Source organism: Neolamprologus multifasciatus, chromosome 20, assembly GCF_963576455.1.
Source record: "Neolamprologus multifasciatus chromosome 20, fNeoMul1.2, whole genome shotgun sequence".
NCBI classification, from domain to species: domain Eukaryota; kingdom Metazoa; phylum Chordata; class Actinopteri; order Cichliformes; family Cichlidae; genus Neolamprologus; species Neolamprologus multifasciatus.
The window spans coordinates 7,525,627-7,539,727 of NC_140458.1; the positions used below are offsets into that span (position 1 = coordinate 7,525,627).

A 14,101-nucleotide genomic window follows, 5' to 3' on the forward strand; every position below is an offset into this window, starting at 1 on the left:
TCATCTACTAAATAACCTTGTTGTCAAACATAATCAAAGTAATTGAGTGCACCGTGCACTGGGAACAACATGCTTGGTCTGTCTGCAATTTGAATCATGGGGAAAAACAACTCTGGCTACAGCTCACGATAATGCCCACTTTAGGAATTGTCAGTGCTGCCTTCAAGTGATCTCAGTAATTCTGTAACTCTGTAATTCTGTTTACTAACTATCCAGTAGCTCCCAGTAAAATGACAAAAAGGGAGGGTGGTGGAGGAGGAGAATGGAGAATGAGAAGAAAGTGCCAGAAGAGCTTGTCTTTGACAACGAGGAAGATTAAGTAGCAAAGCAAAAATGAAATCAACAATCAGTCAACATCCCCCCTCCAAAAAACAAAACAAAAACAAAAAACTAATTCAAACCAAAAAAAAAACCAACCACATTATCCAAATTATTATTATTATCCAAAGGATAATATTTCATCTTCAGTTTTGATGAGTACAACCAAGTGAAATGAGAATATATACTGTTGTATATACAGTGTTACAGTGTGCTTCTATACTTTTTAAACCATGCAAGAAAGAGTAAATAAAATAAAATAAAATAAAATAAAATAAAATAAAATAAAATAAAATACAGAAATATTGGAAAGGTTGGAAGAAGGGCTTTGAGTTCCCTCCCTATGAATCCAAAGGTGATAAACAAGGAATCTGAACTCATTTTCAGTGTGTACATTTATGTTTTTAATTTTAGAGTGGTTGGGAAATGAGGGGGAGAGCAGGGAGGGTGCAATTCCACATTCTGGTTGTGTAAACCATTATTTCCCATGTGGCAGAGTAAATAGCCAATGGGGTTTCTTGGGTTGCTGTGAGCCCTATGAATTTTAATGCCTCTGTCTAGTCCCTGTGTCTCTGCTATGAGAGAATTAGCAAATACTTGAGCTGATGTTCAGACTCACTTTGCATATTTCAGACCTCCTTTCACTATTTCCTGCTTACCTCTTCCCATTTTTTCTTCAAACATTTCCCGTCAGTCTGGGGCCTAATGAGCTGAGCTTCCTTCTTTTCATATGTAGCCAGATGTGTTGTCACAGCTGCCAATGCAGTGCCATGATGTGTGACACAAACACACACAAACACTCATACATAGGAGACTATTGCCAGCTCATCAAAACAGCAATGAAGTTTCAAAGTCGTTCCAGCCTACTTTGATCCCTTCCACCACTGATTGCCTAATGTTGCAATGCCCCGTCTCCTCCTCTCCTTCCTCGCTGTGTTGCCCTGCACTCTACATGGCGTACACTACGGGACCTTCCATTCTAGGCACGTTCTTACATCCATAATCAATAGCAGTCAGAACTGCTATTGAGCGAGTAAATAAGTTAAATGGCCACACACATGTCGCTGCGCGTCCTGTTGCATCCCTTGGCTAACGATGGCAACCAAACTGTGACAGAAAGAACTTGAAAAACAACAACAACCACAACACAGGCACATTTTTGGTGTGGAAGCAAACATACTGAACTGCTTTATCAAAGATGAAAGCACTGCAGTGACCAAGAGGTAGGCAGAGCTTGAGAGGAAGGCAGAACAAAAGTGAGTGGGGAAAAAAGTCAAGGGAAGAGGAGATCTTATTGCTTGTTAGCGAACTAGAAAAAAAATAGAAAAGGGAAACGGCTAAGGGCAAAATGCACACAAAGCAAATATGTAAGTAAATAAATACATAAATAAAACGTGGCAAAGGGGAGATAAAGGTGAGAACAAAATGGAGGGTGACAAGCAAAAAAAGACAAAGGGGAAAGAAGCTGCATGGTGCCAAGTCCTGTGTGAAGGACACTGATGTGTCCCATCTTCTAATGACTCCTACATCTGTTAAATTATTCCGCTTGTTCTTCTGGGGCAAGAGTTCAGCTTGACCCCCTACTGCGAGGGCTTGAGCCTCACCACCTCGTAGCCATTTTCTGCTTCTAGATGCAGATGTGTCTCCTTTCCCCGTGGTCCCAATTTTCAAATCCAGCCAAAGCTGCATCCCAGCTCTTAAGCAGGTAACCCAGAATCAAACTCCATGCAGCCTTTAAACAGACTGTCCCCCTTGACTGGCTAATGAGAGCTGACTTAGGATGCAAGATTCGTGACGTGCGGAGATAGTTCTGAATTGCCTGTTTATTTCTTTATTCCTTTTGTTCTTCTTTTATTATCTTATCTGTGGCTTCCACTAACCCCGTCTTGTTTTCTCCCCCTCTTTGTTTACGATGTCAAAAGCCTTAAATTTCCCAGAAAAAAAAAATGCAGAACTCTCCTTCTCAGAAAGCCACGTCTTTAGCGGCCTCCGAGGGCAACAGGTTCGCCCATGGGCTCTCAAATTGTGGGGGTGTGAAAGGAGGTTCCAGAACTGAAGAGACAGAAGCAGGCAGTCACAGCGGGACTAATTGTTGCCAGCATAGAAGTCAGAGAGCGACAGAGAGAGGGGAAAGAAAGAGAGGGAAACTGAAAGAAGGAGAGCTCCTTTCCTCCCCACTGGAGCAGCTTCATCTCTCCAGGGAGGAGGGAGAAGTGTCAACTGAGATGCTGAGAGTTCATCTCTCCTGCCACCTGTACAGTAATTGTCCTCTATTCTGAGTCACTTGGATTACACCAGGCATGGGCATGCAAATGAGGGGCTGGAAATTGGCTGCCTAAAAGTCAAGAGCAGGAAACATCAAAGTTTGCCAAAGTGTGCGGCACAATTTGAATAGTAAAATCCACATCAGGAACTGAAATGAGACGGGGGTGTTTTAAGATGTAAAAAGCAAAGTTTGAGAGTGATTAGGAGGAATGTTGCTCTAAAGCATTTGTGTGTGTTTACCTGGTAGTGCATGAGAGTGTTGAGTCTCTTCCAGTCATTTTCAATCTTAGTTGTGATATCTTCATCTTGCAACACCACACGAGCCATTCGTCCCTGGCGCCATTCTGAAAGCGCAAAAACACAAATACTGAATTATGAACAACCGCATAGTGCAAATTATACATCATAGTGAGCCATAATTTAAAACCATATGTGGAGGATGCTGCAAAGTTACATAATATTGGTTTATACAGTGTTTCCAGAGATGGCTCCCGTGCAGGGCAACTGTGAATTCCTATGACGCTAAACCAAACTCTCCCAAACCTTCCAGTTGGTGAAATGTAACCTGCTTAGAATAAAAGCACTCTACAACCACACACACACACTCACACAAAAGAGCAGATATAAGTAGCCTGTATTCTTGTACGGCTCTCGGCATGTGCGCTCCTCTCACAGACTTGGATTGACGCGCATCTTAATTAAACATTACACACGAACAATTGTAAGATGTATATTCAGGCAGGCTGCACACTTTAATTGGTACTTGTGTCACTTACGCAGCAGTTGGCCCATCGGGGTCAGAAAAAAAAAAAGAAGAGGAGAGCAGACAAGACAGGATGAAAAAAAAATGAGCAATGAGAAAATCACCTCCTTTCAAAGGAAAAAAAAAATAGGAGGTAGGGGTAACAGGTAGAGATTATAAGCACTGTGGGAGGGCAGCAGCTGACAGGTCATTGTGGGGTAATGAAATGATAAGTATGCTAAAAGTGGAAAGTGGATAGTCACTGTGGGCCTCATACTGGTAGCGATCATCAAATTGCTTCTCATTCACTAAGTTCTATGAGTTTGTGCATCCGCCAGATGACCATATGATATTCCTGTTTGACATAACATACTCCTCAAACCCTCTAACCTACACTCAAATCTCCAGATAAAGCTGAAGAACAAAAGACGCTCTTATAGAGATGCAATTATTTTTGAGAAGGAGGCAACAGATGCACTGAGAGCGATACTGTGGAGTGATGGATGGTATGCAGCAAGCTGTGTTTTTGCTGCATACCATACCAAGCGAGGATGGAAATGGCAGTGGCGCTGGTTTGCCATGCTGCCAGCTCTTACTTGTGTTGGCCACTCACACACCCACATCATAAACACAAACACGCACACACACAAAGACGAGCCCACTTCTCTATCTCGATCTACTTTGTCTTATTGGCGCTACCAAATAGTAAAAGCTGCCAGACGGAGGGATGCGCCGCATACTGTCAGTCAGTTTGATAGAAAGCCTGGCAGCAGTACACCGAAGCTGGTTACCTGGCTGGGCTGCTAGAACACAGCTTTTATCACACTAATGCACCAATAATCTGTACACGTGGCTAGGTTTTCTCTGACTGATACATTAATCTGTGGGTGTGAAGGACTTTACACCTGCCAGCTGCATCTGTGAGTGTTGTGTGTGTTTGTGTATTTATTTGTGCTCGGGTGTGTGTTTGCCCCCTACCGAGGTCCATGTCGACAGCACGTGGCCGCTGAGAATAGGGCATGTTCTTGTAAACAGCATCCAGTATCTTCTCCTTCACTTGGGTGATGGTGTCACAGTTCAGCACCTTTACTGGAATCTCTGGACTGTTTTCATTGTCTGGGTTCACACAGTTTAGGATCTGCAAATAAGGGAAAAGAGAAGAGTGGGTGAGGGGATGAAATATCAAAGAAAAGGAAAACGTGAGAGCAGAGCAAAAAGCTTGAGGTGTCCTGTTACTGGCTGGACTTTGGTCCAGCTTGAAGCTTTGCCCTCATTAGAGTCTCCTCGGAGCATGGCAGGAGCTTCGAAAAACCATTTCCGCTCTTGCTGGCATCCAAAAATCTAATTTCACACCTTCGGCGGGACACCAATTTCCAGCTCTGCCGGGGTGTTAGCATGTAATGAGCCAAATTTCCAGTCAGAGCAATCAGACCATTGTCATGTCACATGCTGACTCTGTGAGTGTTTTTTTTCTCTGTGCATTTGTCTGTGTATATAGAGGGTTTGGTGTGTTCCAGTCTCCACAGCCACCCACTCTGATGTTGGGCCAACACTGGAGGTAGTGGGATAATTAGTTAATTTTCTTCCTGCACTAGAATGAAGAACTCCAACATAGCAAACATGGCTATGACATCTTAAAATCTGATTTATTGTTTGGTATATTGGAGTCTGTGATTCTTGTGAGCAGCATTTTAGCCACAATCTTACTTAGACGTTTCTTAGTCAAGCACAACCTGTACTTCAGTATGCCTTTGAGCCAGTGTGCACAGTTTCTGTGAGGCTGGTGAAGTGTGACTTACCAGGGTTTTGTACTCGATCTGTTGGCGGATGAGCTTGTCTTCACTTAGGGAGTAACGGGCCTCTCCAGTGATAGCATCGATGGGCCCCTTTTCCATCTGCTGCTTGATGGCACAATACAGCATGAATAGAGGCTCTCCAGCACACTCCTGCACACACACAAACAAATCCACAGATTCGCACATGAGAACAGCATGTAACATCAGATATTTCAAGAAAGTTTAATGATATCAAAATAAATAAAACAAACTATCACTGTATTGGACTAACCTTGAGGAACTTGTGAAGGAGGAAAGCGAACCAGTTTGTCAGCATCTTCTCTGCAACCGATTCCGTCCTGAAAATACATTAAAAAAGTCCAAATGTTACTTTTTAAAATCTTATTTCAAAACATTTAGTAAGAAAGAGTTTAATATTTCAGGAGGTTATAAGGTTATAAACTTCAGGGAGGGCATGGATGTCAGTCTGTGGTCACAGTGAGTGAACAGAGCAGATCAGAGAGCGGGCATTTGTGCATGTACGTGTATGGCCTGTGTGTATGTGTGCGTGATTGAGTATGCATGAGTGTGAGCCAATGTGTGCGAGCTTGATTATTCACGTGTGGTTCAACACAGTGGGACATCAGCAGCTGTGACAAGCCTCAGCTGTTGAGAGAGACGAGTGCTGTCACTGCCAGGTAACGCCTGATCACAGCCAAAACGATCTCCTCTCCTCTCATTTCCTCTCTTCTTCCTCCTCCGTACCTCCTCTCCCTTCCCAGTCAATCACACAGGGGGTACAGCGTACTGCCGGGCTTGATTGAGCATGAAAAAACACGAGTGCGCAATGACCCCTCGACTATTTCTATCGCAGAGAACACGAGAGGACAGCGTATGACTCCTTTATGATTTCGACTCGTATCTTTCTCTGAATGCCAGACAAACATCCTCCCACTGCCTCATTAGCACCATCATGGGACACTAGAGAAGCAGAAGCTGCACTTAAATAAAAAACAGAATCCAGCCAGGTGGGAATGGTTAACGAGCATGAAGCATAGATGAAAGGGTTAGTTCTGGGTGGACAAGCACCTGAGATGAATAACAACAAGTAGCTTCCACCTCATCTAGTAAAAGCGCTTCTACCTTACTCTGTTGTTATTTGACGACTGCACAAGGCTTCCTGCAAAGGAACACACCAATACCAAGCTGTTTTGGAACACAAACTGTTTTTTTTAACAGCTAGCTTTTGGCCTGTATTATTGTCAGTGTCATTCCTCCTGCTAGCTCTAACATAGCTACTATAAACACTAATCACAAGTTAACATGGTAAATGGTAAACATGGTAAACTGCACTGCTGTTTGAAGCCTGCGTTTGTCACCTGGCCGTGAATGATCACTGCCAGTCAGTCTGTCCATGAGCATTGCCAATTTAAATGACAGTGCGGTGGAAAAAATGACCCTCTTAATGTAGCAGGAAATTACTGTGATTACTCTGGTGGATATGATGGAAGGTCTTTATAGCATACTGTGCTGAACTGGGGATTAGCTGGAATCGGAGCAGCCAGGTATTAAAGACAAGTTAGAAGGCTTCCGTCTCCTCAATAGTGCTAGGCATGATTATACCTATTCAGGCTCTGAATGGACCTGAAGGGAGATTATGACTATTGTGGAGATAATTGCGTTAAGTCGTGTTTGAAGGCTATGAGCAAGAGTCTGGGACCAACGCAGGAGTCCCAGCAGGATTGCGCGAACCAGCGAGGTTACAAGAGCCAACAATTTAGTCAGTGAGACGAGATAAAGCGTCAGTCGTTCTTTCTCTCTCATTAAATTGAGATTGAATGAGGTATTGGTCTATTTTTTTTACTTGCAAATACAAAACTTTCCTTCAGCTCCAGGACAGACGAGCGGAGGTTATATTTTGTTTTGAATGATGTGCGGTCGAATTGCGATGTTGTCTTCCACGCCTGGAGGCTATTCCCCTGCCAACGAGAGTGCTGGCCAGTCTATTGGCAGCTTGTTGAGAGGATGGAGACTTGTGTGACAGCTTATTTGAAGTGTGATGTGCCAGCGGGGGGAGCGTGTACATTAGTTCACCCAGTTTCAGGTACAGGAGGAGGGAGTAAACAATGCTGAGGAGCTGAAAGATTGCACGCTTGTGTGCATGTATGTCTGTGTGTGTGACAATGCATTCTCTTTGGGGGGGAAACATACAAGCTCTATTGTTCTGTCCTCTTTGTCATTCCACATACGTACAGTACTGTGCAAAAGTCTTGCACCACTTATTTTATTTATGGAAAATAGGTCCACCGATTTACTGAAATATGTAGATATAAATGGAAATAAAATATATAAGGCAAAAATAGACATCGTGCAACTCTACCAAGCTTGAAAGTGTTATGACCACTTTTATTCTTCAGCACAGCCTGAAGTCTTACGCAACCTTTCTCATAATTTCTTTATGTAGTTCTCTAGGCTTTTTGAGGACATTCCAAAGGACATGCATTGGATGTTGGCTGCATTCTCTGTACACATGATCACCAAAACATTTAAAATATGTGGAGCTTTGGACTCTGGGGAGGCTAATCCATGATTGACATGGATGATTGACAAGGTCTCTCCAGACCTTGACTATATTTATAATCATATTATAATTAAAATTGGTTCTTTGCTAAGTTTTCTGTTATGTGTGTACACAACACCGGTTCATCCTTTGGGTTAGGTGGCCTTTTGAGCTTGAATGGGTCATAGGTCAGTGTTGGTTTAACAAAAACACATTCCTCTGACAATGGAGAACTTTGAAAGACTTGCAGAAAGCCCGAGGAACTGTTGCTTAAGACCGTTTAAAACTATAAGAAAAATCTGGCTCTTTGGAAGCAAAATACCAAGAAATAAGGGGTGGCTCAAGACTTTTGCACAGCACTATATCTACACAACAGAGAGAATACATACATAGAGAAAGACAAAGTATTTTTCCAAGGTTTAAAAAAAGTCATTTGAAAACATAATAAGGATCCATAAGAGCCTGAGGCTGTGTTTTCATGCTGAATAAACTTGAATATATTGTGGATTTTTTTGGACAATACTCCAAATCCCTGAGTAATTGCCCTCCTTCCTCTACAAGAATTCACCCCTCTTTATACCCCCCCACCTCATGCTTACCATGTGCCCCTCCCTGCCTGTATGAGACTTGAGTGTGTTAGAAGTTAATGAAACCTATTAAGTATTTTAATAAGCTCAGCAAGTCTCGAAGAAGGAAGTCAAATAAAGCCTTTGTGAGGGGGCTGTGCTGACTCCCCTTTAATATCTCTTCACTTGAATGTCGGGCGGGGGGAGAGCCCTTTGTTCTCCTCCTTCTCCTTCTCTTCTTGTCCTCCTTCTCATCTGCCTCCACTTCCTTCTTTCTATTAATTGAGTTTCATTAATGAACATCAGGATTTCATTATCCCACATAGTGCTTAAGACAGGCCCCATCTCTGGTCTCCTAATGGCAACTAGGGTGGACTGGGGGGGGCTATTTTAGCAGCCAGTTGAATGTCTTTCAGTGAAACTAATGCCAAACACAATACTCACTCTCTTAATAATGCTGTACTCCATTGCTCTGCATGGGCGGAAATCTCATTACAAAAACGCGTAGGAGAAAAATAATACAAGATTGAAAAGTCTCAAGGTGATAGAGGCGATGTTCAGTGATTCCATTAAAAGAGCATTATAAAGAAGAGAAAGTGAAACTGGGTAAATCAAGAAGCTTTGAGAAAACTTATAGATGGAGACAATGGAGAAGAGACTTTAATGCATAAAAAAGCATGTTTTGATAGGGGTCATTTAATCTGTAAAAGTCTGAGAAACTGGAGGGGCAGAAAGATGGCCAGAGGACAAGGTACATATAGAGAATGGGAGAACTGGAATGATAGGACACAGAGAGAACGTGAACACAAGAGCACTAATGGTGGTAAATACAATCCAAACAATATGGGGTGCTTCATCAACTCCACTTAGCGCACTGAAGAGTGTTAAAATCAAACACAAAGCTTAGATATCACTTTCAAAAAGCTTTTAGGGGAATGAAAGTGACTGTGAGACAAAATCATTCCTTATCAAGGCAAAGACAACAGAAGGTATTTGAAATCTTTAAATACCAAACAGACAGGAGTTTCTCTGAAAAGCAACCCTCAAGAGAGCACGAGTGCACCCTTCAAATATGATTCCAGGAACTTAACTGACTGGGGCTGAATGCTGCATAAACGCAAGATAATGTACAATGTGCTATAATTTGTTTTCACTAGTCTGATATGATTGATGGTAAAATGGGGCCGGGCACTCTGCTGAGCTTAAGAGTAAAAAGTGTGTATATGTCTGGTGTAACTGGTGTATAAGATTTCCAAATTCCCCCCTGGCTTTCAGAGACATTCAACCTACCATCAAACCTTCTCAGTGACAAGAGCTGTGTTGTATTCCTTTCAGCTACAATGAGGTTAACTACTTCCTCAAATACTGCAGATGGCAATGGTTTACTTTTTAGGCTTACTCTGCCAAGAGGCATGTCACACGGATTCATTTCAAGTCTGTGACATAATTCTTTAACCCATTCAGTGTCAACTTCTTCAGGGGAAAATATGTTTTTAAATTGCTAGCTGCATATTTATTAAAGTTATATACATATTAGTCCATACATCATCACGTCTACAGTTAGTAAATGCACCATCAGATCTGTGCAGACACCTTATGCGTTTTAAGGAAGAGGGCTGTTTCTTTTGCTGTTCCATTTAACCCACCTTTAAACCTGCACACTTAGCAAGAAAGCTGCATACCTTAAAACTGCACAAGGATATTAATTAATTAACATTATCATTCCCAATGTAGTGTAGATAGTGCATCAGCAATTAAATACTCAAATATAGAAAACATGCTATCTGCAGATAATCTCCCGTGTGAGAGACAGAATATTTGAGAGGACTGGAGAAATTAGCTGTAATGGAGGCAGAGGTGGTGAGAAGTAAGAGGAGGTGCGGTGTCAATGCTAATGAGAGCCTGCTTTTACAATCAGCATCTTGAATGTGCTGCAAACACAACTTGGAAATTTATCTGTGGAAAGACTTGCAAACCTCGGTATAATCCGTTCAATTAATAGGCTTATTAGTTGTTTAATTAGAATTCCACACCCGACACCCCTCCTCCCCTTTTTTCTGTGCAAAAGCTAGTAACAGCATGGTGCTCCAGCTTCCCACACCAACTTACTGCACAGATAACAGCTCAGTTTGATGACAAAGCTGTGCATATATACTGTACCTGCTGTGTTTTGTAGTATAAATATACACTGCAGTATATAGCGTTCGTACTCTGAACACATCTCACTGTAAAGCTTGAAATGTTCCCTGTAGAATTTTCACAGACGTCTTTTTTTAAAATATCTGTACATGCGCACATAAACACACATACACTTTTGATGTCAGAGATGTGCATATATGAGCAACTGCAATCTTTAATAAACAACAATTTGAGAACATTGCGTATTAAACTCTGGTTACTATTAAATTGTGGGATCGTGATGAGCCGCTTAAACCCATCACAGATGAAAGCAGTTCTCAGTATTTGTAGCTCTTGTCTTTATTGTTTCCTCTTGAAATGTAGAGCCTGCTAGTTTGAAAACTTGGTTTGAATCGAATTGAATGAATAAAGTGATTTGGTTGCCTTGGATGTCCTTGATGTATGTTGCCGAACTATTGTAGTTGTGTGAATTTTGCATAAGCGTAAGCTCACTAATTATGCATTAGAAATTCATATCACCGGAATCCAATATAGTCAGCACAGATTTATATCTGTGTGTTCTAACAAGCATGATATCTACAGAAATACACACTGTACCCCAAAAGATACATGATGCAAAAGCACAAGCATCTGTCCAAATACAGCTATTTTATTAAAGCAACAAAACAAAGGGCATGCTGGAATAATAGCAGGTGTTTCACTACCTTGTTATATGTAATAAAAAACAAACTGAGGAGACGTGACAGAAAAAATACAGCTGAACGGGAAAATGGCAACAAAGCACAGCCCAGCAGCCTCACTCTACGGCCTGCACAAACACAATTACTGCTTAGAGAAATGTTCAATTTGACTATCATCACAGATGTGCGAGTGTGTTTGAACGTGTGTGTGAGTCAGCTGGCTGGCTTCACGTCGGCTTTTCTCCAAATAGGCAACGAGGAAGACAACAACAGCAAAGAGCCATGTCAAATCACTAATCCCTTAAATTTTTCATAAAAATGGGGACTGAAATGCAAAAACTATAGGACATTTAGCCCTCCAGGCTGCAAAGGCGGGACCTGAGGATTATGTACCACTGTGTTCCTAATAAGAACATAATGAAACGGATAATGAAAACTTAGAGGTGACATGGAGCCCTATTGTCATGTAAAATAACAGCTTAATCCAAGTCCATTTGATGCTGCGATGCTTTAGTCAATTCCTCTGTCAATATGCAGGGTCTTTTCTATCTGGCAGTAATTTAAGCTCGACTATTAACATGACTTTAAAAAAAAAAAATAGAAACATTTATTAAATGTATCTGAAATAAGGAGCACTGACAGCAGAAAAAGGATGTTTGGAAACAAAGCAGCTGCCTGTTCTCACGGTCTCATCTTATTTAGTAAAGTAAACATCGCCAAAATCATGCACAGAGCAGCCAGGCTTTACGAAGGACCGTGACGGACTTTGCACATATTTTTTAAGCTACTTTGTTTGCCAAAAGCAGCTGCGGAAACCTGAGCAGGAACTTAGGTGTTTAAAGTTTTAACACGTCATTCTAACTTCCCAGAGAAACAATGTACACTTGATACACAGGGAAAAAAAAGTTCAGCTGAACCACTTCTAAATGTTTTATAAAGAGCCTGAGCTCGGAGGATAAGTTAGAGTGACACTGGTATTTAGAGAGAGCGGTGGGAAAGACGGAAGCTAGAGGGGATGTGGAATTATGCAGAGAGCTCAGATGTTGCTCCTCGTGCAAATATTGCATGTTGTTTATCTCATTGTGCTGCAGATGTACAAGTTCCATAACACTAATTACAAGTGTGATTCTGCGAAGTGTCTACATGCAAACATGTGGAAATAGGAATGCATGTGATCAGGAATGCATCAAAACCTATCCATCTGTCTATCCATCCATCCATCCATCTTCATCCGCTTTATCCGGGGCCGGGTCGCGGGGGCAGCAGCCTAAGCAAAGAGGCCCAGACCTCCCTCTCCCCAGCCACCTCCTCCAGCTCATCCGAGGGAACACCAAGGCGTTCCCAGGCCAGCCGAGAGATATAATCTCTCCAGCGTGTCCTGGGTCTGCCCCGGGGCCTCCTCCCGGTGGGACATGCCTGGAACACCTCACCCAGGAGGCGCCCAGGGGGCATCCTTACCAGATGCCCAAACCACCTCAGCTGGCTCCTTTCGATGTGGAGAAGCAGCGGCTCTACTCTGAGCCCCTCCCGGATGGCCGAACTTCTCACCCTATCTCTAAGGGAGATGCCAGCCACCCTTCGGAGGAAGCTCATTTCCGCCGCTTGTATCCGCGATCTCGTCCTTTCGGTCACTACCCACAGCTCGTGGCCATAGGTGAGGGTAGGGACGTAGATCGACCGGTAAATTGAGAGCTTCGCTTTTACACTCAGCTCCCTCTTCACCACGACGGACCGGTGCAGCGTCTGCATTACTGCAGCTGCAGCCCCAATCCGTCTGTCGACCTCTGGCTCCCTTCTCCCATCACTCGCGAACAAGACCCCGAGATACTTGAACTCCTCCACTTGGGGCAGGACCTCATCCCCGACCCGGAGTGGGCACTCCACCCTTTTCCGGCTGAGAACCATGGCCTCAGATTTGGAGGTGCTGATCCTCATTCCCGCTGCTTCACACTCGGCTGCGAACCGCTCCAGTGCGAGCTGGAGGCCCTCACCCGATGAAGCCAACAGAACCACATCATCCGCAAAAATCAGAGATGAGATCCATCTGTCTAAAAACGTTATATGATGCTGCACCTCTTCTTCTGCTAATGAACGTTCTGTTTTTGTTATCTACATAGCTATCAAAGAACAGCATCGCATATGAGGGGATAAACAGTAATGCTGTGTGTTTTTATCCTTTCTGGCTCAATATTATAAAGCTATGCCAAACAAACAGCATTACCGAGGATTAAGGCATTCTCATTACAATTGTGCACAATAGAGAGGCCTTTGTTTGTCTTATTTAGTGTTCATTCATTTCTTCGTTTAACTATTTGAAGCTTTATAATAAGATGGAACAAACAAGTAAGGTTTAAGTTCAGTTGGGCACATTCAAGTCTTTATATCATGAAGGAACATTATTGCCGTGTTACCTGCGCAGCAGCAGTTTGGGATGGTTCTTGCTCTCCAGGTTGCGGTCAATCAGGTCTGACAGCAGGTGTTTAAGGACATCGGTGGCATACTCCAGTCGTCCTTGAAGGGCAGTCATGATAAGTGAGGCCACATTGCCGCGGTCCCTCATGGAGAAAGAGCGCTGCATTTCCAGTGTTCGGATGAAGGTGAGCAGGAACACTTTGTTGTTGATGAGCTGGCCAAACAGCTTCAGGGCCTTCTCCACGTTCTGCTGGCCATTACCTGACACCTGCACCGAAAAAACAGAGGCAACAACAGTGCACGAGTTAAGGCTAATGAGTATCAAGCAGGGATTCGCTTAGTAATACCTTTAATGATACGTTGCTGAAATATTGGTTGAAAGGGTTCGTTGCTCTTTAACTTTCTTTGTGACCTTGCCTCAGAAAAAATAAAGATTTTTTCCAAAGGCACCAAAATCTTCACTCATGTTTCACCTCAGGCAGAAAGAAGCTCTGGCTCATGATGAGTAACTGAGAAGATCTTAATCAATTATTGACCGGGTCCCAGTTAAAAAAGCATTGTACATCGAGTTAGCTGTCATTTCACTTTCAAATTAAATGTTAAACAAGCTTTCAGGGTAAAACAATCTAAGTAATATTCGCTTT

General features: G+C 42.8%; 1 protein-coding gene across 2 annotated transcripts in view; it reads right to left on the reverse strand.

Moving 5' to 3' along the window:
• The window catches only part of plxna2 (plexin A2), a 173,566-nt gene that overhangs the window by 13,312 nt on the left and 146,153 nt on the right, over nt 1-14,101 (reverse strand). For both annotated transcript variants that reach the window (XM_085147225.1, XM_085147224.1), the window contains exons 22-26: nt 13,457-13,725; nt 5,393-5,459; nt 5,125-5,271; nt 4,304-4,463; nt 2,824-2,927 (exon numbers count right to left, since the gene is read on the reverse strand). In XM_085147225.1, the coding sequence (XP_085003351.1) occupies nt 2,824-2,927; nt 4,304-4,463; nt 5,125-5,271; nt 5,393-5,459; nt 13,457-13,725 (747 nt within the window). The remainder of the gene's footprint in view (nt 1-2,823; nt 2,928-4,303; nt 4,464-5,124; nt 5,272-5,392; nt 5,460-13,456; nt 13,726-14,101) is intronic.